Here is a 24,651-nt window from a genome sequence, read left to right on the forward strand (position 1 = left end):
AACCCCCACAACAAGACCTCATCCCTGAAAGCTCACGGTTCTCTGTGCGTTTCATTCATAACTGAATAAAACAGAGAAAGCAGCTAAAATAAATATATAAAGAAATATAGAAATGGACGTGCTTAATGGAAATCTAACTTTTTCAGTATTAAAGATCATTAAAAAACAGACAAGAAAGAAGTGAAGTGACAATTTTCTCTTCTTACAAAAATTATTTTTATATATTTTTATAATTTGCTTTTTTTATTGTTTCAATTTTTTATGACATCAAAAATAAATAAACATCCTTCCTATCGTATATGAATAATTTTAACCAGCATTATTTGTCATCCTTGATTTTTTCTCCACTCTTGTATGTACATAAAGATACACATCACAGAGAAAATAATCTGTACACTGCTGCTGACAACAAACAAACAACAGATCAGTACGTCTGAACCTGCCGCCACATTGTTCTGCAAATCATAAACAAAAGCTAGAAGTACACTATCGGATATAATCTGATTTTTTTTTCAGTTTTTTTCTTTTTTGGTAGAGGTTACATTCATATTCAAGTCTTAGTTCACTGCAGTCTGACCGGCATCAGAGTTTTGGAAACGAGAGCATCTGTTTTACCGAGCTTCATTAAGGCAGCTGATTACAAGATCATTTTAAACACTAGTTTACATACTTTAAAACAGTGTCTACACCTGACATTAAAGAGAATATTAGCTAATGCTTCAAGTCGGCTACCATCACTAATGCTTGTATATTTTCTACACGGCGTGGCACATGATTCGTGCCTTTCTTGATTCACAGTAATTATGAATATAGGTTCATTAATCTATAACGAACATGAGAGACGTGACTTACTGTCTGTCTTTATGTGGAATTGTGTGAGAACTAATTTATACATGAAAAACCAGTTTAGTAAAAGAGAAAATCATATCCATCATCTCCTTTTGCTGATCTGTTTCAGTTACACTCTCGCAGGCGGAGCTCTGTAATCACTTCTGTACAGCTGTTAAGGTGTGTGTGTGTGTGTGTTATTGCTTTCATCTGATTTGTACATCGAGTCTAAACAATGGTTGTGCTGTCAGTCTGTGTTGTACTTCTGAATATTTCACCCTCTTTTGCTCTGTGTGAACAGCAGCATCTTTCAGCCTAACTCGTGAGCATCTTTCTCATTATAGATGGAAAATTCATAATCAATTAAAAAGTCTCCAAACCAGTTAAAAAAAAGAATGAATATATAGTAGAAACAGCTATTGATAAATACTCTGAGTGTATGTATGTATGTATGTATGCGTGTTTGCTTTACTTCACAGAAAGACCGCTTCATGTCTGGACAATCAGCAAGCTGCTACACTATATATCCTGGCACGTAGCTGTTATCCAATCAGGCGGGGTGGTGTACTTTGTAGTCCTGTAGGAGGCTGTTTCCTTGCTGTCTTTTGATTCTCTGTCAGTTCAGTCAATTGCTCACTCTTTATTTAATTTTCTTAATTTAATTGCGTCATTCTTCCTCGTGGTGGGAGGAGTCAGGGCTGGACTCCTCCTCCTCCTCCTCTACTGTTTCTGTTGGCAACGTATCACGGCGTGTAAAGGCAGCCGCCAAGGTCACGCTCAGCCGCGGTTTCATGGGCGCCATCTCCGACAGCCCGATGGCGTTGCCGCGAGTCACAAGCGTAGTTTTATCCATGATCTCTTCGCTGTGCTTGGACACCACGGCATCAAGAAAGTCGTATTTGTGTGAAATCTTGCCACTCTCAAACAGGTACTTTGCCAGGTATGAGAAGACAACGTTACCCAGAAAGGAAGCCAGCATCGATACGGTCTTGAAGGGGAACTTTTGGACCACGATTTCTTCCAGTTCTCCGGTTATATGGTGCTTCCGCTGCTCAGTTATCCAGCCGGGGTAATAAATGAAGGGAGGGAGCTGCAGGTAGGGCTCACCTCCGCCTATACGCAGCACCATACCGAACAGATATGCTGCTACTGAGCCGTAAGTGTTGGTTCCTTTGACAAAGAGCACGCTGAGCAGCTGGGGGAAGATGATGACGTAAACCAGATCTGAGCTCAGGTACCAGAGGCCGTAAACTGTGCCGGTTACCAGAGCCATCAAGGTGGCAAGACCGCCGAATACAAAGATAGTGATACGCATCACCCACACAATTTCACGGTCAGATGCCTAAGAAGAAAGATAGAAGCGAAAAATACACGTCAAGATGAATTTTATTTAAACTTAAAGAGAAAACTGTTAGTGCATAATTACATGTGTCCAAGAACCAGACATGCACTTACTGACTGTCTGAAGGCAAGCTGGTAGATGTTCCTTGCAAACATGGAGCTTGCTGAAAGGATGGAGGAGTCTGCAGATGACATGACGGCTGCAGAAACTGCTCCCAAGCCAAAAAAGGAGACGAATGGAGGGCAAAGGTGTTGGAGGACAATGGGTAATATCATGTCTGCTTCAGTTTTGTTTTTAGGGGGAATGGCACCGTAGGATGTCTGGTTCCAGTCTGAGGACGGCAAATTAAAAATTTCGTGATGAACAGAAGTACAAAATACACCCACTAATATCTATAAATCTATACAAGCACATTCATGCAGAGAAATTCATAATTCTGCACCAATAAAATTCAACCAAATAAACAGAAAAACATTTAAGCCATAGCTGGACATGCACAACATGTGTTAAATTTTAAATATATTTGCACTGGAGAATCACATTTGTTCTTTTAAATTTCTTGCTTCTGCAAATAATAGATATAAATAATAGATATTTTAGTACAGGACAAAACAGAGCAACGTCACTTGTTCACTAAGGAATCTGAAGCTAGAAAAAATCTGAAGATCAAACTACTAATTTGGTCCCTTGCCTCCCTCTAATGTAATATTTACACAACCAGCATGGGTATTAAACTGATTGCTGTTTCATTATGGATGAGGTGAACCAGCTGCTATTTACCAGGTTCTCTCAGATCTAAGGGCAACATAGATCCATCCAGAGCAGTCCCAAACAAACACACACACAAACAGACATAGAATGACACCTTCTTCTGGCTTTATACACAACATAGAAATACTTCACAAAAGACATGAAAAGAATATAAGATAGCAGCATCAGGTACTTGGCATCTATGGCTAAGTACTGGGAGGCAAACCCATGGCACTCTTTGGACTTCCACTTCCACTTTACCATGATGACACAAGACAGAGATGCTGACCCTCAACATACCTACATATATAAATACACCATACATAAGTGTCTCTAACCTGTGGAGGCCCCGATGGCCCCGATGAGAACGGAGGGCACAGCCATGACGAGGCACCCGAAAGCAGCCAGAAAGGAAAGGACCTGGGCGTACGTAGCCGAAGACGCTGACAGGACTCTCTGGAAATACACTTGCCAGGGTATTCCTCCTAACATCTGCAGCACAGTTCAAATCAAGTGAATAGCACTCACGGTCAAGTAAATCTCATTTATTACAACCCCCAAATCACAAATCTGTACAACAAGCAAAAACCTCTAATCAAAAAGATTTTTAACTGGGGGGCATAAGAAAGTTATTAAAAGCACAAGATGAGGTCATGATTGAAGGAGAAAAATACTTTTAATCATTTGCATTTAATTTGTGTTTGCATAAAAACATTAAAAAAACCAAACTGTGCTATAAAGTAAAACCACATTACAGTCAACTATTACAGCTTCACAGCAGCTGCCGGTAAGCGGAAGATTCATTATGAGAGTCTAATACATTTTACCGCTGCAACAAGCAGTTATTACTATGGCAAATTCACTTTTAGATTATTAGTAATCAGCTGGCAGAATTTGTCTCCAAAATAAAAGAAGAAACTAATACAAATGTAAATCAGTGGTTACTATAGTTCACAGATTTTAAAAGCCTCTGATTGGCAGCATTCAATATTTTCAGCTAATTTCAGTCATTTTGGAATATTTGATCAACAAATCGTCTCACAATTTAGTTTATCCATCTAATTAGTGTCAGTATTTTTCCAGGGTAATAAAACAGTGAGATAAAACATGAGATCAACAGCTCGTGGTTACAGTACCAGAAGGCAGAAGTTGTCGATCCAGACCCAAGTGTCCCCCTTCTGGACGCTGCCTATCCAGGGTGACTGGTACAAGCGCTTCACAGCAGTAACAGTGATGTCTGACACCGCAGGGTTCATCAAAGCAAAAGGGACACTGATCCACTGCAAACAAGAAAAGCAAGTATCGATGGAAAAGATGATGAGAAGAGAGACGCTGCATACAAGAAAATCCAAATAAAAGAGGGTTCTTAAAAAAATATAGAGGTAATGCAGTATATATTTGCATGTTTTTTGTTACACTACCTTATATTAATGAGGGTGATTTAATTTTAGATCGGCATGAACCTACCAGGCCGACAAAGATACAAAACAGCTGCACAACATCTGTGTAGGCCACAGAGTAAAGTCCTCCAACCAGGGTGTAAAAGATTGCAATAAGCGCAGAGATGACCACGGACATCTTAATGTTGATGTCCACGATGACACTCAGAGTGGCACCTGAGATCGTGAAGAGATGAACAGATTGAAAGGATGTTATGATCACTGCAGCATCATGAAGTCAAATGATGAAGCTTGAGTTCACTGACCACACCGATCTCTCATTTTATACTTATTACAACAGTAAAATTTACCGAGGGCTGATAAGATGGCGGCAGACCAGAAAATCTCGCCCATGAGAGCAGGTATGAAGAGAAGGCCTCCCATTCGTTTCCCGTACAGCTGCTGGAACGGGTCCAACATAGTGACGTAACCTCGTGAGCGCATGGGCTTAGCAAAAAAGAGACCACCTGGTACAAAGAGTGCACACATTACACATTATGTCTATAGCCCTTGGCAGAAAAAAACAACAAACAAATCAAAAAACAAAACTTAAGAGTCCCCATCAGACTATTTAGCAGAATAATACTTGTAGAAGTCTGATTACCACCCAGTAATAAGAGCATTAAAGTGCTGCTTTGTTTAAATGTAAATGGGTAGAAATATATCAGATCTGTGTCCAAATTACCCCAAACCCTTTCTCAAGCAATATAATATCTCAGAAACAATATAAAATCAGCATTTTGCATTATTTTAAACACAAAGAAACACTCACCCAGAACTAGACTGAGTGCGTATCCAAATGGGGCTTGAGCCCAAGCCAAGCCATAATCTGGAAGATACACATACTCAGCAGTGCCATTGATGTACCCTCCTCCAACCCAGGTCGCTGAAAATTTTGCACATACACGCATCAGATTAAAGCTTTCAATATGAATTATAACGAGCAAACCTCTCAACACAAATTTGGCCAAAGTGAGATACATTTACAGAACTAATTGAAACAATCAGAAAATATTAATTTAAGCTCATTCCACTCATTAAAAGAATGGTCTTTAAAAAAGACACCAATCTCCTTTTTGTCACTTAGTTATAACAAGTTAAACCCTCACCTGTCATGGTGAATCCACCCACAAATAATCCAATATCTCTCCCTCCGACCATGATGGTTTCGCTGCGGTCGGTGCCCTCCGCCTCTCCGGAGTGCTTGTTCTTCCATGCCGCCCAGATGCCGACGAACAGGATCAGCAGATAGAAGACCGCGATAGCCACAAGCCCCTCTACATGGATGGTCATCGTCGCAGCGGTCTTCCGCTAGGAACGGGAAGGCATCAAGACCTGTGTGGAGTCAAAGTAAAAAACAAACAAACAAACAAACAAACAAACAAACAAAAAAAAAAGGTAATTATTTGGCTTTCACTCCGACTTTGGACAAGTAAGTGGCAGAAGCAACATGTTGAATTGTTAGGCTGGTTTGAAATAAATGTATAAAAAATAAACATCTTTCTTGTTTGCTGCTCGATTTGATGTAATGACCAAAGCTACTTTAACTTTTAAAATGGTAAATTACTTTTTATTCCCTGTTGCCGATACAGAAGCAAATTTCATGTACTTACAAACAAACACAAAAATCGAGATAAAGATTAACCACAAAAAGCTCTTTATAAAAATATGGTTTTGGCTATTTTGGGGTAAAATCATCTCCACGTTATCGCGTAAGATGAAAATGCATTGAAAATAAATACCATGTTTTCTTGGTACTGTTTATCAAAAATAACACGATACAGCGCTAGATGCATGTTGCCTTGTTGAGGAAAAAAACAAAGAAACGATTTTTTAAATAAAAAATAAACCAAACAAATTGTTCAGAATTCATTTTCAACATAAAAAAATGGTCAGCGGTCCTATGGTAATGCACTTTGGTCTGTCCTTTTCTTTGTCTGTCTCCTGTAATGAATCATGTGCGTAAAATTCAAATTACGCAGAGAGCGCATGAAAAAAAAAATCATTACCTATTTTTGACACGTTAAAAAAAACGAGAAAGCATCCTGTATAAAATGCTATTTGCTAAATGCTTCTAAAAATGTAGGAAAACTTGAAAAACATACAAAACTTACCTGAAGTATTTTTAGAGTCATGTGCTGGGGCACCTAAGGGTAACGGAGCACATAACAGGCTTTTTCTGAAGACCCTCGACCTTCCGCCGCACAGTGAGGAACAGTCAAATTGAACTGTTGGTGGAGGTCTCCCGGGTGACTTACTGAGGCTTATAAAAGGGGGCAGGTGCCGTTAGAGAACTGAAACCTACGTCAGAGAAACCAAACGTCCCTCTTAATGAGCACCTTGTATTGAAACGCGTCACAGTGTAATGGCTGATGTGAGTGGTGGGAGGGCGGAAGAGATTCCTTTACGCCATAAGGAGGATGGATGGACATCGGTCACTTTTTAAAGAAGCTGAAAAGCCTGACATGAATTTGAATGTGGTGTTTACGCACCAAATAATCAATATCTTGTGGGGGAGTTTCAAGCTTCCAGCGGCTCCTGCACTTCCAAACTCAAGTGATTGATAGTCACTTGTCTGCGAAGCCACACTTCACGGCCTTTTGTCCGACGTCATCTCCTCGTCTCACAATCGCAAACAGCTTTGCTCCGCGCAAATTTTGAGCGTCGAGGACGTAGAAAGCTTGTCCGAATGTCATTGCAGGCGAAAAAATATAAAGAGATAAATATCTGCAATTAAAAAATGACTACATATATATATATCACTCAAACTTTTAATTCCTAAAACCTTCTTGAAGATACTCCCATCTTGGACCTATTAGAACTCGTTTAAGTGTGTCTGCCACTTCCCCTTCAGGATATACTTGAGCTGTGACCACTTAATGGCTTCCTCCGCACGAACTCGTTTAATCTGGACCTCTTGCCAAAACTGAGGCATCCAATTAGGATGGATCCTGGAGAGCAGCGGAGAGATTTAACGATACACTCTGACTGGGGTAAAAGTACAACTGATATCTGATAGAGGGCTGTGGTTTTTACGCAAGACAAAAGCTTGTTTTAACTGCTACACATGTACAGCGCCCTCTTTTGGAAAGACAACATTCTTGTTTCAGCACCAAGGACAGTGGACAATGTTCTAACTGCTCAGGCTGCGTGAGAATCTGATATGTATGATTGCTACTTCCTTTTAATTATCATAAAGTTAATATTTATATCTGCTGTTATGCCATGATTTCTCTTTGAGCTCTTTTATTTCATTGGATTATATCATACGGTCAACAAAACAGAGTTAGACATTAGTAATATGACTTTGGAACTTACCCAGTCTAAGAGTAACAAGGGAGTCTAACATGTCTTTTCAATATACGTTAATTCTGCAAAACACAATCAAACACTGATTGTTTAAAGGCCAAATTATGGTGACAATATATCACAGGAGCATGTGAAAAGTTGAGTACTTGTATGATGACTGAATTAAAAGTATGTTTTTTTTGTTGACATCTAACTTCATTCTAATCAATATTGATGCCAAAAGCTAAAACATCCAGCAGACAGATGGAAAGCTTTGACATGTTTCACAGATGGCTGGGACACAACCCCGATTCATTTTCAAGCTAAACACTGAAGCTAAGCCTCTACATTTTGTTTAATGGTTGAAGTCTCATTACATACACATTCCTAATAATATTGTTACCTAAAACAGATCAGGTGTGATATACAGCATAATAAGAGCAAGCCTAATAATTGTCATGAATGAATGTTTATGTTTAAAGAAAGTAAATTGGTCAGGGCCCAAGGAGTGGAGCTTTAATGAGCAGCTGTTGCTGGCAGAGCTCAAGATGTCTGAGAGGGAAATCGAATGCTAAGGAAGTCAGAGATTCACAGAGACGTGTAGAGAGGACTTTCCATATGAAACATCCATCAATTTCCAAAACATGAAACAATGTTTTTCCCCACAAAATGCATTCTTTGAAAGTTAGCACATAGAATTTAATTAAAAAATAAATAAACAGAGCTTCTGTGAGATACACAGCTTGTTGGGAGGATCTAAAAAGTCTGAGTTTGAATCAAGGTCTGGTGAATAAGAAACTTGATCTCTCAGGGAACATCTGCTTGTTTAGAAAATATGCAGGCCTTTGGAGAATTTGAAGAGTTGACTAAACTTATAAAAATAAACAGTCAAGGTAAAAAGTAAGTATTCTCTCTTCCATTTCTAAGGTTTATCAGAACTTAACATAATCCTGTCCTTAACCAGGTCTTGAAACAAGATTAATACAACCTGAGATGAACATGACATATTACATATTATTATTTATTAAGTGTGCGCACCTCTTGCTTCATTTTTGCCAAATTAAAATTAGATGGTGTAAAAAGTCATGTTTTATAAGTCATCTGCAGTTGTATTTAAACAATTACATTGTGATTATTTTTAATTTTATGTGCCGATACATAAAACCTTAAAATTGAAGGTGGTGCACTTTTTTTTTTTTTTAACCATCACTATAAAGCAGCAATTCAATGTAATGTCCTTACAGCTAATTTGAACCAGTACTCGGTGTCTGTGGAGACTAAGTGGGTTGAAAGTTACACATACACCAACTCTGTGCAGTAAAAAACATTACCGGTCATAGATTATTAAGCTCCTGATGTCAACAAGCTTGTTTCAGCTTGTTGTCCTTTTCTGTAAGCTAAAGTGATCAAACGAGGTCTGTTCTGTTTGCTTCATATCAAATCTGTCTGTGATGTTTTCTGTTATTTATTTACACTCACAGGGTTAAATTTGCATCCACATTCACAGTTGTTCGATATTGTCAACCACGGCAAGCTTACAATTCCTTTCACTGGATAATACAAAGAATATTTTCTGCAGTATGTAACACCTGTATAATTACAATTTATATAGGAAAATGTATGAAGCAGAACTCCAGACAGTGCAGTGAACGAAACAATATTTGAGATTTGTACCCTGAAAGCACCCAAAACACTGAAAAGGATTCATTTTTAATTTAAAGCTCAATTAAGGGGATGGAACCTGACAAACACACCCACACACCCCCAAAAATGCAAGCACACAGTCAGATCTGTACTTGTTTTTAATGCAAGCTTTCAGTCAGCTAAAGCACAGGACAAAAGGCTTGCGTTCTTGACTTGGTGCAGACTGAGCAGATGTATTGTTTAGCTGGTCTGCCTTCTGATCACAAGTACCATCAGTCAGCTCTAAGAAGCACAATGTTTGATACATTTTCCTTTCAGCAATGAAATAAGGCAAAAAAAGGAAAACGTTAAAATACTTTTAAACAAACATTACAGGCTAGCATTACAATCGTGTATGAAAATCATTTTACAGCTAGGTAACTGATCTCTAGACCCTACAGTTACTGTTACCCATGAACAAAAATACACTTAGACTTACTTAACAACTTTGTAACTTCGACTACAACTGGAACAATGGCTATCAAACACAAAGCTGAGCTGCATGTGATGTTAGCTGCAATAACGTAACAGCTGTTGCTGTTTTCTTTTAACGTGGCAGTGAAATGGCCCTCTATGCAAACTTGAAAAAGGCGACGCACTGGAATACATGAAAATATTTGGTATTAACGACACAAACAGCAGAAGATTTGCCAACGCTGAAGATATATATGACAGCAATAGATTGAAATGTATCCGCAGTGGCCCTGAGAAACACAAAAAAAAGAAAATAAGAGCGCATTTGGCATATGTCAGAGGTGGAAAAAAAAATATTTCACTAATTTCCCCAAATTATTTGTCTTTTAGAAACTTGTGTGATATATGGAGGCTCTCAAAAAGCATCCATAAAATTTCAGAGCACAGCATTTATCTCCTGCTGTAATGGCGCAGAGGAAATGAATTGTGAGTCAGTGGGGAAAAGGACACAATAAGGGATGATATAAATGGAAACAGACTTCTTCGGTGAGAGAATGTTTTAAATATTATTTTTCCTTTCAAAACGTCCATTACAAATTTTAAACATGAGCACTTTGTCGTGTCTTCAGTCACCAATTTATACACAGATTTCTCACTGACCTTTTCCTCACAGTCAATTCATTCTTTACTTTTTCTTACTGATACCAAGTTTTTCCGAATGACAAAAAAATAGATGAATGCAAAATTTAAAAAAACCCCATTATGAACATTGAATTTTGGTCGTAATAAAAGACTAACAAATGCTGCGACTTCATGCCGATGCCCCTTCACGCCCTCATGTTCGCATTGTTTTGATTTGATCTGGAAAAAAGTGAGAAGTTTGGTTAAGAAGGAATATACAGCACAGGTTTCATTTATGCACTGCTATCACTTATGATGCAGGAAACCAGAATACTAACCAAGTTGTCTGTGGAGAAAATGGCATATGCTGCAATAACACATTGATTCTATGAATATTCTAACTCCACGTTAAACTGACGATTCAATAATTAAGCGATAACCGTCAGAGCAGAGCATTCCTTTATGAATCTGACATCATTATTAAGGATATAGGAAAGTGTACAAATCTAGGCATGGTTCACTGTTACACCCGAATAATCTTATTCTCCACTAACCAGCTAACTTTGAATACAATCTACTAGACAGCAAAACAATAAGACAACACAGCATTTAGTACTCACTGCATAATTTGATCTATGGCAGGATTTTAGTGAGAGCATTAAATGTTATAAAAAGAAAAATAATATGACGATGCAGTACACACTGTGCTTTGCTTAATGACATAAAACACGTGACCCACTCTAATATGCTGAACAAAAAGATATTTGAAAATTTTCCAAAAAAGGCATGAAAAAATAAGATAGATTATCAACTAGTCGTGCGAACAAGACAGTTTTCGTAGGACTGTATGCAATCATGTGAAGAACTAAGGCTACGTTCACACTGCAGGTCTTAATGCTCAATTCCGATTTTTTGAGCAAATCCGATTTTTTTGTCTGCTTGTTCACACTACAAATAAAATGTGACAGCAAACGCGCTCTAGTGTGAACCCTCAAAGCGGCCCGCATGTGCAAAAGTATTCTTTGACTGTTTCGGACTTTACGTTTCTCAATTTTGCTTTAAGTTATGAAGTTATTTTGTTATTTAGATATGGCCTAATAATTATCCTTACTGCTGTTTTAGAGAGGAGCGGTGCTTCAAAGGATAGTTGCAGATTTCTGTCAGAATCTGCAGAATATACAGTACAAATAAAATGTTCACGTTTCTCCAACATTGTCTTCCAAACAGTTTCACTGACAGCTACACTGGATGGCCAGGAAGCGTTCACGATGTCTTCTCCGGCGCTGATAATTGGCGTCTGTCTTGTGTCAGTGACGTAAAAGACGGATTTAATGCGACATGACCGTTCAAACAGCAGTCGCTTTCTAAAACATCAGATATGTATCGGATTCAGTACCACATACGAAAGTGACCCAGTTGGATTTGAAAATATCGGATTTGTGCCGTTCGCACTGTCATACCATGATCGGATATGATCATGGTATGACAAAAACGTCATACATAAAACACTACATAAAAGTCGGATTTGATGCGCTTTCCCCTGCAGTGTGAACGTAGCCCAAGTGCACCCTTACTGCTTCCGTTATAATTAAGAGGATATGAGGCAGCCTGGTGCTGCTAATCAAATACACTTGATTAATTGATGATCAGCAAATGCGAGCACCACTATAAACATAGATGTTTTGGCAGTTGTGTGTTAACAGCAGTGGATCTCCCAGTAAATTCACACAAAGGTCAAAGTTACATCTCAGATGCTACAGGTCTTAGTTAGTATATTAAATGTTAAAGTTCAACAGTAAAATTTGAAAAAGACTGAACAAGTGTGTATTCCTTGCAGACTTCTGAAACAAAGTCCTTTGGACAGATCAGTCCAGAGTGGAGGTGTTTGGCAATAATGCACAGCGCAATGTTTGCTGAAAACCAAAACACAGCATATTAGCACAAAAACCTCATACCAACTTTCAACCACAGCGGTGGGGTGATGATGATTTAGGCTTGTTTTGCAGCCACGATACCTTGGCACCTGGCAGTCACTGAGTTGACCATGAACTCCTCTCTATATCAAAGTTTACAGAGGAAACCATCTGTACAAAAACTAAAGCTTGGCGGACAGTCTCAGTTGTTGTGTCCTTGGGCAAGACACTTCACCTGTTGCCTACTGGTGGTGGTCAGAGGGCCCGGTGGCGCCAGTGTCCGGCAGCCTCGCCTCTGTCAGTGCGCCCCAGGGCAGCTGTGGCTACAATGTAGCTTGCCATCACCAGTATGTGAATGTGTGTGTGAATGGGTGAATAACTGAATGTAGTGTAAAGCGCTTTGGGATCCTTAGGGACTAAGTAAAGCGCTATACAAATACAGGCCATTTACCATTTAGGTGGAAACTAGCAAGCTAACTTCCTGTTAACTTCCAACTCCGTTAAAATGTAATAGATTCTGTTTTCATGGATGCCTAGATGTTAAACTTAATTGATACACCTGGTAAAGTAGTAACACTGATCATTTTATTAAAGATGAAAGAATTTAGACAGTTTTTAATGCTCAGTGATGCTGCAGTGTTTGTTTGACTTTGGGGACCTGAAGCGGAGTTCGGACCCAGATTACTCCGCGAGACTCCCGACTACAGTACTGTACTGTTGATTTTTGAGAAAATTAAAGGATTTTAAGTGCGCCTTATAGTCCGAAAAATACAGTTGTGTTAGGTTCAAATGTTGAGAGAGGAACCTCAGTTAATGGTAACTGTTGTTAGTTTCACAGTACAGCATACAGTCATATGAAAAGCTCCCCCACCCAAAAGAAACCAAACTGTATAAAATCTTGAGAGTTATTTAAAATGTATGTAATATGTATTCTAATGGTTAACAGTGAACTACACTGTGAGATGAACTCACTAGTGCATTTTCATGTATATGCATTCCTACTATACCTTGTAACCAGTCGACTCCCTCCTGTAAACCGTCTCCTGTCAGAGCATTGGTGGCACTGAAAAATATCAAAATACACACTGATAAAAGCACAAAGCAAAAAACCTTCAAGTAACCGCTTTGGCAAAGGCAAATCGAAAGAAATACATTAACCACCTTATAACAAATCTCTATTTAGGGTTTTTTGTCAGTCTTGTGATTTAACATGGGATACTCTTATTACACTTAGTTGTGTGTGGTGTCACTGGCCCAAATAAAGATATAAAGACCTTTCCACAGAAATCATGCACAGAACATGGAATTAATTTCTTTCTTCCATGTTTAGATTTAACAATGTGCACCAAGTGCCAGTGTATAATTCATAATATATGAAGACATATAATAAGATATATAATATATCTTATCTGCAACCAGGATAAAAAAAGAAATACAATCGCAGAAGGTTCTGTGTATTTTTTGTTCTGGTGAAAGATAAAAAAATATTTATTTTCACTGTCAAGTGTTAATGAGCTTGTGTCAATCAATAGGGTAATTTAGTCTCAGGTCACTGAAGTAAATGTTCTAGTGTAGCAGTGAAGAGATAGAAGTATTTTTGCTGGGTTAATATGACATCTTGTGGCAGATTGCAGATTTATCCTGTCTTCCTCCCATCATCCCAACTGGTTTCTTCCTGTTAAAGGGGAGTTTTTCCTTCCCACGGTCGCCAAAGTGCTTGCTGATAGGGGGTCATCTGATTGTTGGGTTTTTCTGTTTGTATTATTGTAGGTTTTACCTTACAAAACAAGATGTTCATCAGAACTATTTCCAGTCATACAATATAAATGTCCCAGTATTAATATCCTGGACTCCTGCCGAGAGGAAGTGATCAGTGCAGTTTGGGCATCTTAGTCCTATATGATCGTACACCAGACAATAACAAAAAAAAAAACTTGTACGCTGTGTAATAAAACTTGTTCTGCCCTCGAAATGGACTTTCTTATAATGTGATGCATCAGGAAAACCGTGAATGGTGCTGGTATGCTCACATCAGACTGCAGTGTAGCTGTTGTGTCTATAATAACTACACTGCTTCAATGGCAATGACATAAAAGTAAAAGCTCGTACCAGATGTGCCAGGGTTTGTCTTTGATGTTCTCCAAACACAGCAGCTGTGAGACCTTAACTGAAGTCAGAGCATCCCTCATATCCATCTTATTAGCAAAGAACAGAATGGGGATCCTCCGGTGTTTAATATCTGCAAGGAGACAGAGATTAAAGTTTCAGCGTTGCGCTGTTAATTAGAAATGTTATTAGCTTCAAATAAATGAACAATATTTTGAAACTAAATTTAACAAGGTAATTAAAAAAGAAACCTTTAAACTTTATTTAATTTTACAAAAAAATAATATGTGAAAAAGTGGCTAAAAAAAACCCTTACCAGGATGATTTAGTAATGTGTCCAGTTCTTCTTTGGCCACTACCATCCTCAGTTTGTCTGCGCTATCAATGGCAAATATGATAGCCTGGCCTTCCCTGGGAAGAGAAGAGAGATTAATTAACGTATATCAACAACAAAAATCTTGCAAAGGCTGTTTTGGGATCACACTCACTTGTAGTAATGTTCCCAAAGGTTTCTGTACCTGCCTTGACCTGACATGTCAAACACTGTGAAAGAAAGACTAGAAGAAGAGAAGAAAATCACATGTGTATGAAGTTTATGTAAATAACGGGACAAGCAACAAAATATATAAATCTGTAACAGATATTCAAAAATGTAAAGGATGACAATAGTTTATTACTGGGTTTCAATTCAATATTAAACCACAGCAGCTACCTGGATGTCTTGAACTTCTCTATGCTGAAGCCAATTGTTGGGACAATATCTTGTACCTGGGCCTGAAAAAGAAGAGCACCATGTTCTCATTAGCAGCTTCAGGTGCGGGAAACACAGTATTTAGTAGTAGCAACATTCTCTCTACTGTACTGTCTTTTTCTCATTCTACTGGCTACATCTCACCCTATCCCCGACATCCTCCTCTGTCATACCAACCCACTACATGCCCCCCTTCACTACATCTACAAATCTTCTCTGTGGCTTTTCACTTTTCCTCCTGCCTGGCAACACCATGTTCAACATCCTCTTTCCAGTATATCCACTATCCCTCTTCTGCACAAGTCCAAAGCATCTCAGACTTGCCTTTGTCTCCGAACCGCTTGACCTGAACTGTCCTTCTGATGTAGTCATTTCTATTCTTGTCCATTCTGGTCAGTGCAAACAAAATCTGAGCATTTTCAACTCTGCCATCTTTAGCTGTGCCCCCTGTCTTTTTGTCAGTGCCCCTGTCTCCAAACCATACATCATAGCAAGTCTGACTACCATCTTCTAAACCTTTCCTTTTACTATTGCTGGTATCCTTCTGTCATAAATCACCCCTGACACAAATCTCCACCCCTTACACCCCACCTTCACCTTTCTCATCGTTATCAGCATAAAGATGAGTGATGCAACATCTCTTGTATTACAAAGACTTACATTCGAGGGCTTCAGTCTGTTGATGATGGTGGTTTTTCCACTGTTGTCCAGACCGAGACACAGCACGTTCACCTCTTTCTTTAAGCCCAGCCATCCCGCCAACTTGTCAAACAACCCCATTGGCTACTCAGCAACCATCAGCTGTCTTTATGACCTTCAAGTAACATAACATAAACATAGAAACATTTAGAATACAGCAATACTTTACAGCAAGTGCTGGAGATTATACAGGGTATTTCACGTGTCCTGAGGACCTGTAACCCTAAAGAAGCTGTAGTCACCCACTGATCACCCACCTGTTGCTAATCACATGCAATGGATATCAGAAACAAACAAGTCAGTCCTAAGAACTACATTTTTAAATGTTATACTTTAGCCTGATGACCCCGAATGTAATCACACAGTGACTGGGCTGTGCGACATAATGTTATCTGTTGTTGTTCGATAACATTAGGCCACTTCTACAAAAATAATGAGGTCATCTAGATTTTATGGGAATGGGAACGTGTCCTGTTTGGGAAACATGTTTCATATTTCATTGCTAGCATAGTTATAGTACTCATCGTTAGCTCTGAGATCACCAAAGGGACAGCGAAAACTGAACAAGCTCGCATTCCTGCTGCATAATTAGCATTCACACTCAAGTAGCTGCACTAACAGCTGGACAGTATAACGTCAAGAAATAGCGTTCGTGTTTATGCCTCGCCAAACCCAACAACATTTAAACTTGTTACCGTTAGCCTCAGCTAACGTGCTTAGTGGGCTCTAGAAAATAATTAACAGTCGCTAACAGCTACTTCGTTAATCTCTTGTTGTTACTGATGCTAGTTAGCCTTAGCCAACCTCTTTCCACAAGCTTTACATCAGCGAGCCCTCTTAACGCGGTAGGCTTTTAAAGCCCAGTGCGCTACTCGATATCGGCAATTTAAATGAATAGTCTCAGCCATCAAGGCAACACAGTTCATGGTAGCGTTACCACGATAGCTAGTGATGCTTTAGCTATGCTTAGCTTGTATTATACTGTGCTAAAGTGTATATTGGAGATGTACTTTACCTGTAATTTTAGCTCGAGAGCCTACGTTCGAGTCGCACTTCCCTTCCCTTTACTTCACTTCACTTCACTTAATATTAAATCGTTTTTGCATTCATTTCTCTGCTTGCCTCTTAAGCTCCATGACCTGCTGAAAAACCCACTGAGTTATTTACACTGTGTTGCTGGGAGACCACTGAATTGACTCTAGTCTGCCCCCTACAGGGAAGAAGAATACTAACTTCCAATCTGATACCGGGATGTGATTTAGCAGCCAGGCTCTAGGCACGCAAGGGGTGTCAAACATAAGGCCTAGAGGGCAGATTCACTCCGGCAAAGACTGAAATCAGGCGCACTGGAAGACTTTGGAAAATGTGAAGATTTTTGAACTGTATTTTACTGTCTTTATGTTTTACTGCTTTCTCTATTGATATGGACCTCCCCCACTGCCATTCACACTACACTAAAGTAGTAAAGTAATAGATAAACAATTAAATCACAGAAAAGTTCCTGTTTTCACTTATCTACTAAAGAAAGTTCTGGTTTTTTTTTTGTTTGTTTGTTTTTTTTACACTGGGTTCATGACAAAAAATAAATATCAAATGCTTTAAAAATACCTTTATTTATAACTATATTATACATTTAGCTATTGTAAATACAGAATGGGGGGAATGAGCTGCCAGAACATTTTCTGTATTTTTACACATTTATCATGTAAAAAAACTAATACTGTTGGAAATGCACTTCTTTTTCTTATGTTTAAATATTTCAGGGATTAAATGTTTAGTTGACTGTCTTTACATGGTCAGAAAGGGGAGTTTCATTGGTCCACCCCACTTAAAGATCAAAGTGGGCTGTATGTGACCCATGATGAAAAAGAGTTTGACACCCCTGCTCTAGGTGACATTATGGCACAAGCAATGGCATGTTCATACTGATCTTTACTGACAGTATCCACTTTCCAAAACAATATTATTATCTAAAATAAGGGAACGCAAGGAAACACACCAAAAACACAATCAAAGAAAATACAACTATGAAACAATTAATCTGAAATTATCATAATTAATCTGAAATTATCATAAAGAAGAAACAATTTTTGTAAGTAAAGTAATAGTCTGTTGTCTTAATTAATCTACTGATGTCTTATAGGTAAGACATCGCTAACATACTGAGAACCAAACTACTTTTATGTTACCTTTTACTGTCCAAAATATTGTGTAACTACATATTTTCACTGTTAAGTGCAAATCCCTATAGACAGTTCTGATATAAAATAATGACTGTAAGCCATAAAAAAGCAGCATTTCTCGCAGAATCTAAAAATTCGTACATACTGAACACCTACTTTGGCCAGATATGGCTTTCACCTAGCACCTTGGACAAGCACCTATGTGACAAACTCACCTGACAGTGACACAGAAAATGTGTCAGTCTCTCGAGTGACAATTAAGATAACATGTTTTTGAGAGAGAGATGGCATCCACGGACATCTGTGTTTGTGTGTGTGCGTGTGTGTGAGTGTCTGAAATTGACTCCCTTGCCACTTCATTAGGTATACCTGTTCACCTGCTTGTTAACACGAATATCTTCTCAACTAGTCACAGAGCAGGAACTCAGTGCAGGTCAATAAGACCTGCTGAGGTTCACACTGAGCATCAGGAAAAAAGGTGATTTAAGTGAAGCATAATTTGGCATGGTTTTTGGTGCTAGACATGCTGGTCTGAATATTTCAGAAACTGCCCAGCCATCTCTAGAGTTTACAGAAAACGGTCAATAAAACAGAAAACACTCAGTATTCCAGCCAGTTCTTTGGGCTGAAATGCCTTGCTGATGCCAGAAGAGAATGGACACACTGTTGCTAGGAAGGCAATAGTAACTCAGATAACCACTCATTGCAACCAAGGTATGTAGATGAGCATTTCTGAACACACATCACCTTAAAACTTTGAAGCAGATGTTTTGTTACTCCTGTCAGCTGAGAGCAGGAAACTGAGGCTACAGTTCAGACGAACTCACCAAATACAGAAGGTTTTTATAGATGTTACCTAGATTGATTAGTCTTGATTTCTGTTGCAACATGATAGAGTCCAAGTTGATGTAAATAACATCCTGTTTTCCATCAGCTATTCAGAAAACCTCTATTCCATATATCAAAATGTTTCCAACACCTTGTTGACTCAAGGTGTAATCCTGTACTGGCAAAGTGTACCTAATGAAATGTGTGGCGTATGTAGACATTGAGGCTACATGTTTCTCTAAGTCTGAGAGAAAACTAAGTATTAAAATAGGGTTGTTTATTCAGGAACCAACATACTGGATAAAACATACAATTTTCACAAGACTTTTTGTACAAGACATACTGCATCATCATGAAGAGAGAACATACATTTCTATAAAATCTTTTGACATTCAGCGGTCTTCAGTTCAAAAAACATGATTGTATTTTACCATCCGGTCAATCTTTATTCTTTTAAGTGAAGTGTTTCATAAACCAGCTGGAAAGGTAGTTATTAAAGTCACGCACTGTACCACACATCATCAAATGATTTCTCCTGTCCTCATCTTCTCTGGTCATGAGGTAACAAACTTTAGACCATTCAAAGTCAATACAAACCATTGGATTGTCACTTGGAAAGAGAAGAGGTATTGGTGAACACTTGAATAGACACTAGAGAAAAGAAGTCCTAAATTCAAGTGAATGCTAGTATTTGCTGAGATAATAAAGAGACCGCATTTGGCCAACGCCAGAGGTTGGTTGTTGTGGAGGCTGTATTGATAATGATCCAGAAGATGATGAGTGTGTGCTTACTAGACCACATGTGGTCTAGCAGCAGACCGCGCTCATACGAGCAGCATGTGGTACCTGCTACACCTAAGAGTCTGGTGTTTTGTGCAATTAGTTGAATGACGATGCCAAGGAACTTGTTTCCAGCTCAGTTTGTACACACAGTCTGACTCTGTGCAATGGGCTCACACTTGAAAGCCACTCTGCTGGATGTGGTGAAGCTGCAGGCGAAGGGACTGTATGCTGCTTATGATTCTCCTCTGATGGCCAATCAAACAGACTCCAATACGTCTGATGTCACTGAAGAAAGAGGAGAGAAGAGATAAGAACAGCAGACCTACTTTCTACAACAAGGAAAACACAAAACTGTAACAAGCAAAAACTTGACGGTGTTAACAATGACCACATTTAACATGAAAGCACAATAGTGGCAGTGTTGTCGTTTATGTTACACAGTCAGCGTATGTGAATTAAACTTGACATACAGTACTGTGTAAAAGTCTTGATCCAACATTTCTCAATAATTTACGTCCAAGGAGGCAAACTTTATTGTAATTTTTAAAGTGGTCTTGAGCAATAGTTCTCCAAAGCTCGTCTTTGGACTGGCTGCTTTATCACTCATTTTTAGTGAAGTCATTTATTTTTTAAGGTGGTTAACACTGACAAATTATACAAACATAAAAAAGCACCTGAATTAGTGTTGTGTCCACATATATTTTTAGGCATGTTGTTACTACCTGTATATCGCAAAAACAAATAATTTGTTACAGTTTCTTTAGTTGAGTCTACAAAATGTCAATGACAACAAGGTTTGTCAAACATGAGCTTTTTTTTGTACCAACAACATGATTCCCAAAGTGCTATTAGCTGAAAACCTGGCATATCTTTGCATAATATGCAGTGTGTTCTTAACAAATTAGAGGAAACTGGATAAGTGGAGTACAAAAGAAGAAGTAAAAGGCTTTAGATCAGGGGTACCCAATCCCAGTCCTCGAGAGCTACTGTCCTGCAGCTTTTAGATGCATCCCTACTCCAACACAGCTGAATCAAATAGTTGGATTACCAATTCGGCATGCCATCAAGTCTGGCAAAGGCCTGATAACGAGCCATTCATTTGATTCAGGTGTGCTGGAACAAGGACGCATCTAAAAGCTGCAGGGCAGTAGCTCTTGAGAACTGGGATTGGGCACCCCTGCTTTAGATGAATACTATCTGAAAGTAAATTTCTTAAGAACCAGGAAAAGAAATTCAGCAAAGACAAGTGGTCTCAATTGAGGGTGCCTGTCAAGAAGCATTCTTAACAAAGGGAAAGGGGGAGAAAAGGCTGAGGTATCAGTGTCAGTAGGCCTGATTGAGTAATTAATCCACATTTGACGTTTTTGGTCAAACCAGCATCGGTATCTATGGAGGAGGTCAGAGAGGCACAACAGTAAGTGTGTACAACCCTGTGTAAAACATGGTGGCGCCTGTGTAAAACATGGTGGCGCCTGTGTCATGGTTTCTGGGTGCATTTCATCCAGTGGTGTTGGGAATGTTTTCAAATTGAATCATGAAAACAGAAAATGCCATCCGGAAAATATCTGATTGACAACAGTTTCATTTTCCGCATTGCAATGATCTCAATCACACTGCCAATGAAGTAAAAGCACTCCTGGAAAGAAAAACATAATGGAGCACTATCAGTCATGGAGTGGCCTCCCCAGAGACCAGATCTCAACATTATTGAAGCAGTGTGGGATCGTCTTTACAGAGAGCAGAACAAAAGGCAGCCAACATCTAAAGAGGAGCTTTGAAAGTCCTTAAAGAAACCTGGAGAACTCTTCCAGAAGACTACTCAAAGAACTTACAAGTAAGCTTACCTAAGAGAGTTCAGGTTGTGTTGAAGAGTAGGTAAGGTAGACATACCAAATATGACTTTGAAGCTTTTTAAAACTTTACAAGCTCTGTTTTCCTCCTTATACACAGGATTTCCATTTATGTTTGGACATATTCCAATAATTCCCTATACCGATTTCCTGTTTCCTAGCAAATTCTAGGCTTTTAGCACATTATTGTAGTTCAAGTTCCTTGATCGTGCTGTGGTTAAACCAGCAGGCACACACAGCATGAAAAATAGGATATTTAAAAGACAACTGCACAGCACTGGACAAAACTCAATAGTTGAATCATGTTTTTTACAGTGTCACAATTTCCTGCTCGTTTTATGCAACTTAGTTTCCTTTTAGTGTACGTTTTGATACTGTAGCTGCTCTCTGTATAATTTGGCTCTGCTCACTCTATGCTCATGATTGAAATAGAATCCAGCGTCGTGTATCCTGCTGCAAGAAAGTTGTTCTTATACTGGCTCATTTTGATGGAGTCGAGCCAGTCGCCAATAGAGATGAAAAGAGGGTAATCTGGCATGTCGTCTGGGGAGTCAGCGAAACTGACATGGCAAAGAGAAAAACACAGGAAATATTCTTTGAATAAACAGTTTAGATGCATAAGAATTACCAGTCAATCAAAATTATACCTATACCTACCTATTCTTTTCTGATAGTTTTCTTCAGGTTCAACATTTTTATTGGTTTATGATGTGATGCACTGGGGCGCTACAGTAATATGCGAAACATGCATGTCAAATCTAATAATTTTAGTACTGTAATTATGTAGCTACAATTCTTAGACATTCCTTTCTGTATAGTTAAATGCCCCCATGCTGCATCTTGAATGTTTATGCTTAAATGCTTTTAACCGTGGTTCTATGTGTCCTCATATTTTTGTGTATGTTTTTTTTAAATGCATGCATAGTCATATATGCCATCATGATGGCATGTATTTTTTTCAATGTTTTTTATGCAAAGCAACATGCTATAGTTGTAACTGTACTCAAAACCAGGAAAAATGAATTTGCCTTATTTTCAGTGCAGAACAGCTCCATATTTTCCAGATGTCCACACTGTCTCAATGTCTGTATATACTGTATATAAATAATAGAAACAGTCTCTGCATTATCTGATACTTACCTCTGAACATCATTGGCTAGATTCAGCAGCCCACTGGGATTAATTATGAGTTTGTCGAGGAACGACAGCACATCACTGAAGTGTGGGCGCTGGCCGTATTCCTTCTGCCAGCAGTGTAGCATCAGCTGATGCAGCGTCACAGGACAGCCCATTGGTGCTGGCAGACGATAGCCTTCTTCAATAGATAAAATGACCTGAGATGAATGTCAGTAAACATACTGTTGAATCTCAAATAAAACAATGATTGATTCATTTTTTTAAAGAGTTACACTCCTCATACAAGAGATTGAATTGCAAGAAATTGAATGAAGTGTTGACCATGCTGAGGAGTTTAGAGCGAAAAGCAACTTACGTCTTGATTGGACATCTCCCAGTAGGGCCTCTCTCCATATGACATCACTTCCCACATGACAATGCCATAGCTCCATACATCACTAGCTGAGGAAAACTTTCCATAAGCAATAGCCTCTGGTGCTGTCCAGCGTATTGGTATTTTTCCTCCCTAATGCAAAATAGAAACAGGATCCTTTTGTTAGGGTGATATTCAGACTTCATTATCATTATTGATGCTGTAAAATCTTCCAGGAGCTGCACTCACTGTAGCTGTGTAGGCTGCTTCGGTGTCATCTTCAAGAACTCTGGACATGCCAAAATCGGAGACCTTACACACCAAGTTTTCATCTACCAAGATGTTGCGAGCAGCTAGGTCTCGGTGAACATAACCCATGTCTGAAAGGTAGGTCATACCAACTGCGATGCCCCGGAGCATGCCAACCAGCTGGAGCACTGTGAACTGACCATCACGTGCCTAAGGTGGTATTAAGACCGAGAGGGGACAAACAGCGTGTGAAGAAGACAATCTTCAGGATTGCACCGTACTAGTGTGAACATGCATTCCCCTTACCCGGAGGAAAGAGTCCAGTGCTCCATTTTCCATGTACTCCACCACTATCATTATTGGTCTGCCTGAGGAAAAGAGAAGGACTTGATTTGACAGCTCAATGGAAAGCAAAGAGACCAAACTGCAAAAATGCAACCCCCCCCCCCCGAAAAAAAAAACACGAAACGGAAGTCAAGCTGTGTAAAGAGCTTACTATTAGTGACCACTCCCTCCAGCCTGATGATGTTGGGGTTGTTAAACTGCCCCATGATCGAGGCCTCACGCAAAAAGTCTCGTCTCTGTTGGTCCATATAACCACCCTTAAGGGTCTTTATTGCCACAGAAATGTCCATCCTGCCTGGTACACGCAAACGGCCACTGCAGACTTCTCCAAATTCACCTACAAAACACAGTAGACTTCCTTTCACTTACATAAAACATATTCAAAATAAAAACTAGAAAACAGATTAAATGCTGGGTATTGTTCCTGAATTTTTAGCCTAAAGTGAAAACGACAGACGAAATAAAAACAAACATGACTCTGATAGACATGCAGCCCAATCACTGGAGGGGATATATGAAATTCATTACCGCTAGGCCTACTGTACAGTCAGTTGTCTGCCATATTTAAAACCATGCAACTGCACATGGGCTCCACCAGATGGAGCTCATATTACAGAAACCCCTGAAAGGGGGCACCTTCATAATTACTCAGGGGTTTATAAGCCGACACAATCTGTTCAAATTAATGAACCATCAAACTCCATTATTCAAAGCCTGCAGTGTTAGCATCTCTAAGGTCCAATACTAATATGCTTCAGCATTTCTTTTTATATAGCAGACAATCATTCCTGGGAAGTTTTGCAAATGCCTGCGTATCACTTTCTTGGAAAAGACACCCAGGCTGAAGTAGTGGCAAACACTGGATTGCCTCTCATGTCTATCTCATCCGATGAATTATCACGACTTACTGATTTGTATTAGTTGTTTTACCTGCGCCTATCACCCTCTCGATGCATATGTAAGAGGGGTTTATCTCTTTGGCAAATTCCTCCACAGCCTGAGTGGGGTCTTCATATGTATCTGGATCCACATAGGTCTTTATTCCAGAAAATGGGACTAAAAGAGAAGCAGACAATATAATGCACTGTGT

At 39.1% G+C, this 24,651-nt stretch overlaps 3 protein-coding genes across 5 annotated transcripts in view; all 3 read right to left on the reverse strand.

Moving 5' to 3' along the window:
• Positions 1-255: 255 nt before the first annotated feature.
• LOC116324299 (high-affinity choline transporter 1-like) lies at positions 256-7,353 on the reverse strand. The gene is made up of 9 exons (XM_031744879.2): positions 6,474-7,353; positions 5,469-5,694; positions 5,132-5,245; positions 4,671-4,826; positions 4,388-4,536; positions 4,057-4,200; positions 3,259-3,412; positions 2,284-2,501; positions 256-2,170 (listed from the first exon to the last, which is right to left on the reverse strand). Exons 2-9 carry the CDS (start codon positions 5,650-5,652, stop codon positions 1,496-1,498), a joined length of 1,794 nt encoding a protein of 597 aa, XP_031600739.1. The 5' UTR covers positions 5,653-5,694; positions 6,474-7,353; the 3' UTR covers positions 256-1,495.
• A 1,743-nt stretch (positions 7,354-9,096) lies between these two features.
• arl6 (ADP-ribosylation factor-like 6) lies at positions 9,097-17,029 on the reverse strand. 2 transcript variants are annotated; one of them, XM_031744831.2, is made up of 9 exons: positions 16,850-17,029; positions 15,796-15,949; positions 15,097-15,158; positions 14,873-14,941; positions 14,701-14,795; positions 14,388-14,517; positions 13,286-13,341; positions 10,543-10,605; positions 9,097-10,034 (listed from the first exon to the last, which is right to left on the reverse strand). In XM_031744831.2, the coding sequence occupies exons 2-8, from the start codon at positions 15,913-15,915 to the stop codon at positions 10,580-10,582; spliced, it is 558 nt and encodes a 185-aa protein (XP_031600691.1). In that variant the 5' UTR covers positions 15,916-15,949; positions 16,850-17,029; the 3' UTR covers positions 9,097-10,034; positions 10,543-10,579. The 2 variants fall into 2 exon arrangements, with proteins under 2 accessions (XP_031600691.1, XP_031600690.1); XM_031744830.2 differs by having other exon boundaries at positions 9,097-10,605.
• A 2,104-nt stretch (positions 17,030-19,133) lies between these two features.
• Positions 19,134-24,651, reverse strand: part of LOC116324275 (ephrin type-A receptor 6-like) — a 74,468-nt gene continuing 68,950 nt past the window's right edge. For both annotated transcript variants that reach the window (XM_039609608.1, XM_039609604.1), the window contains 8 exons: positions 24,492-24,617; positions 23,713-23,898; positions 23,523-23,584; positions 23,217-23,426; positions 22,971-23,120; positions 22,619-22,812; positions 21,889-22,038; positions 19,134-19,913 (listed from right to left, as the gene is read on the reverse strand). In XM_039609608.1, coding sequence (XP_039465542.1) covers positions 19,799-19,913; positions 21,889-22,038; positions 22,619-22,812; positions 22,971-23,120; positions 23,217-23,426; positions 23,523-23,584; positions 23,713-23,898; positions 24,492-24,617 — 1,193 coding nt within the window. In that variant the 3' untranslated portion in view covers positions 19,134-19,798. The remainder of the gene's footprint in view (positions 19,914-21,888; positions 22,039-22,618; positions 22,813-22,970; positions 23,121-23,216; positions 23,427-23,522; positions 23,585-23,712; positions 23,899-24,491; positions 24,618-24,651) is intronic.

This window comes from Oreochromis aureus, linkage group 1, assembly GCF_013358895.1.
Source record: "Oreochromis aureus strain Israel breed Guangdong linkage group 1, ZZ_aureus, whole genome shotgun sequence".
Taxonomy (NCBI): Eukaryota; Metazoa; Chordata; class Actinopteri; order Cichliformes; family Cichlidae; genus Oreochromis; species Oreochromis aureus.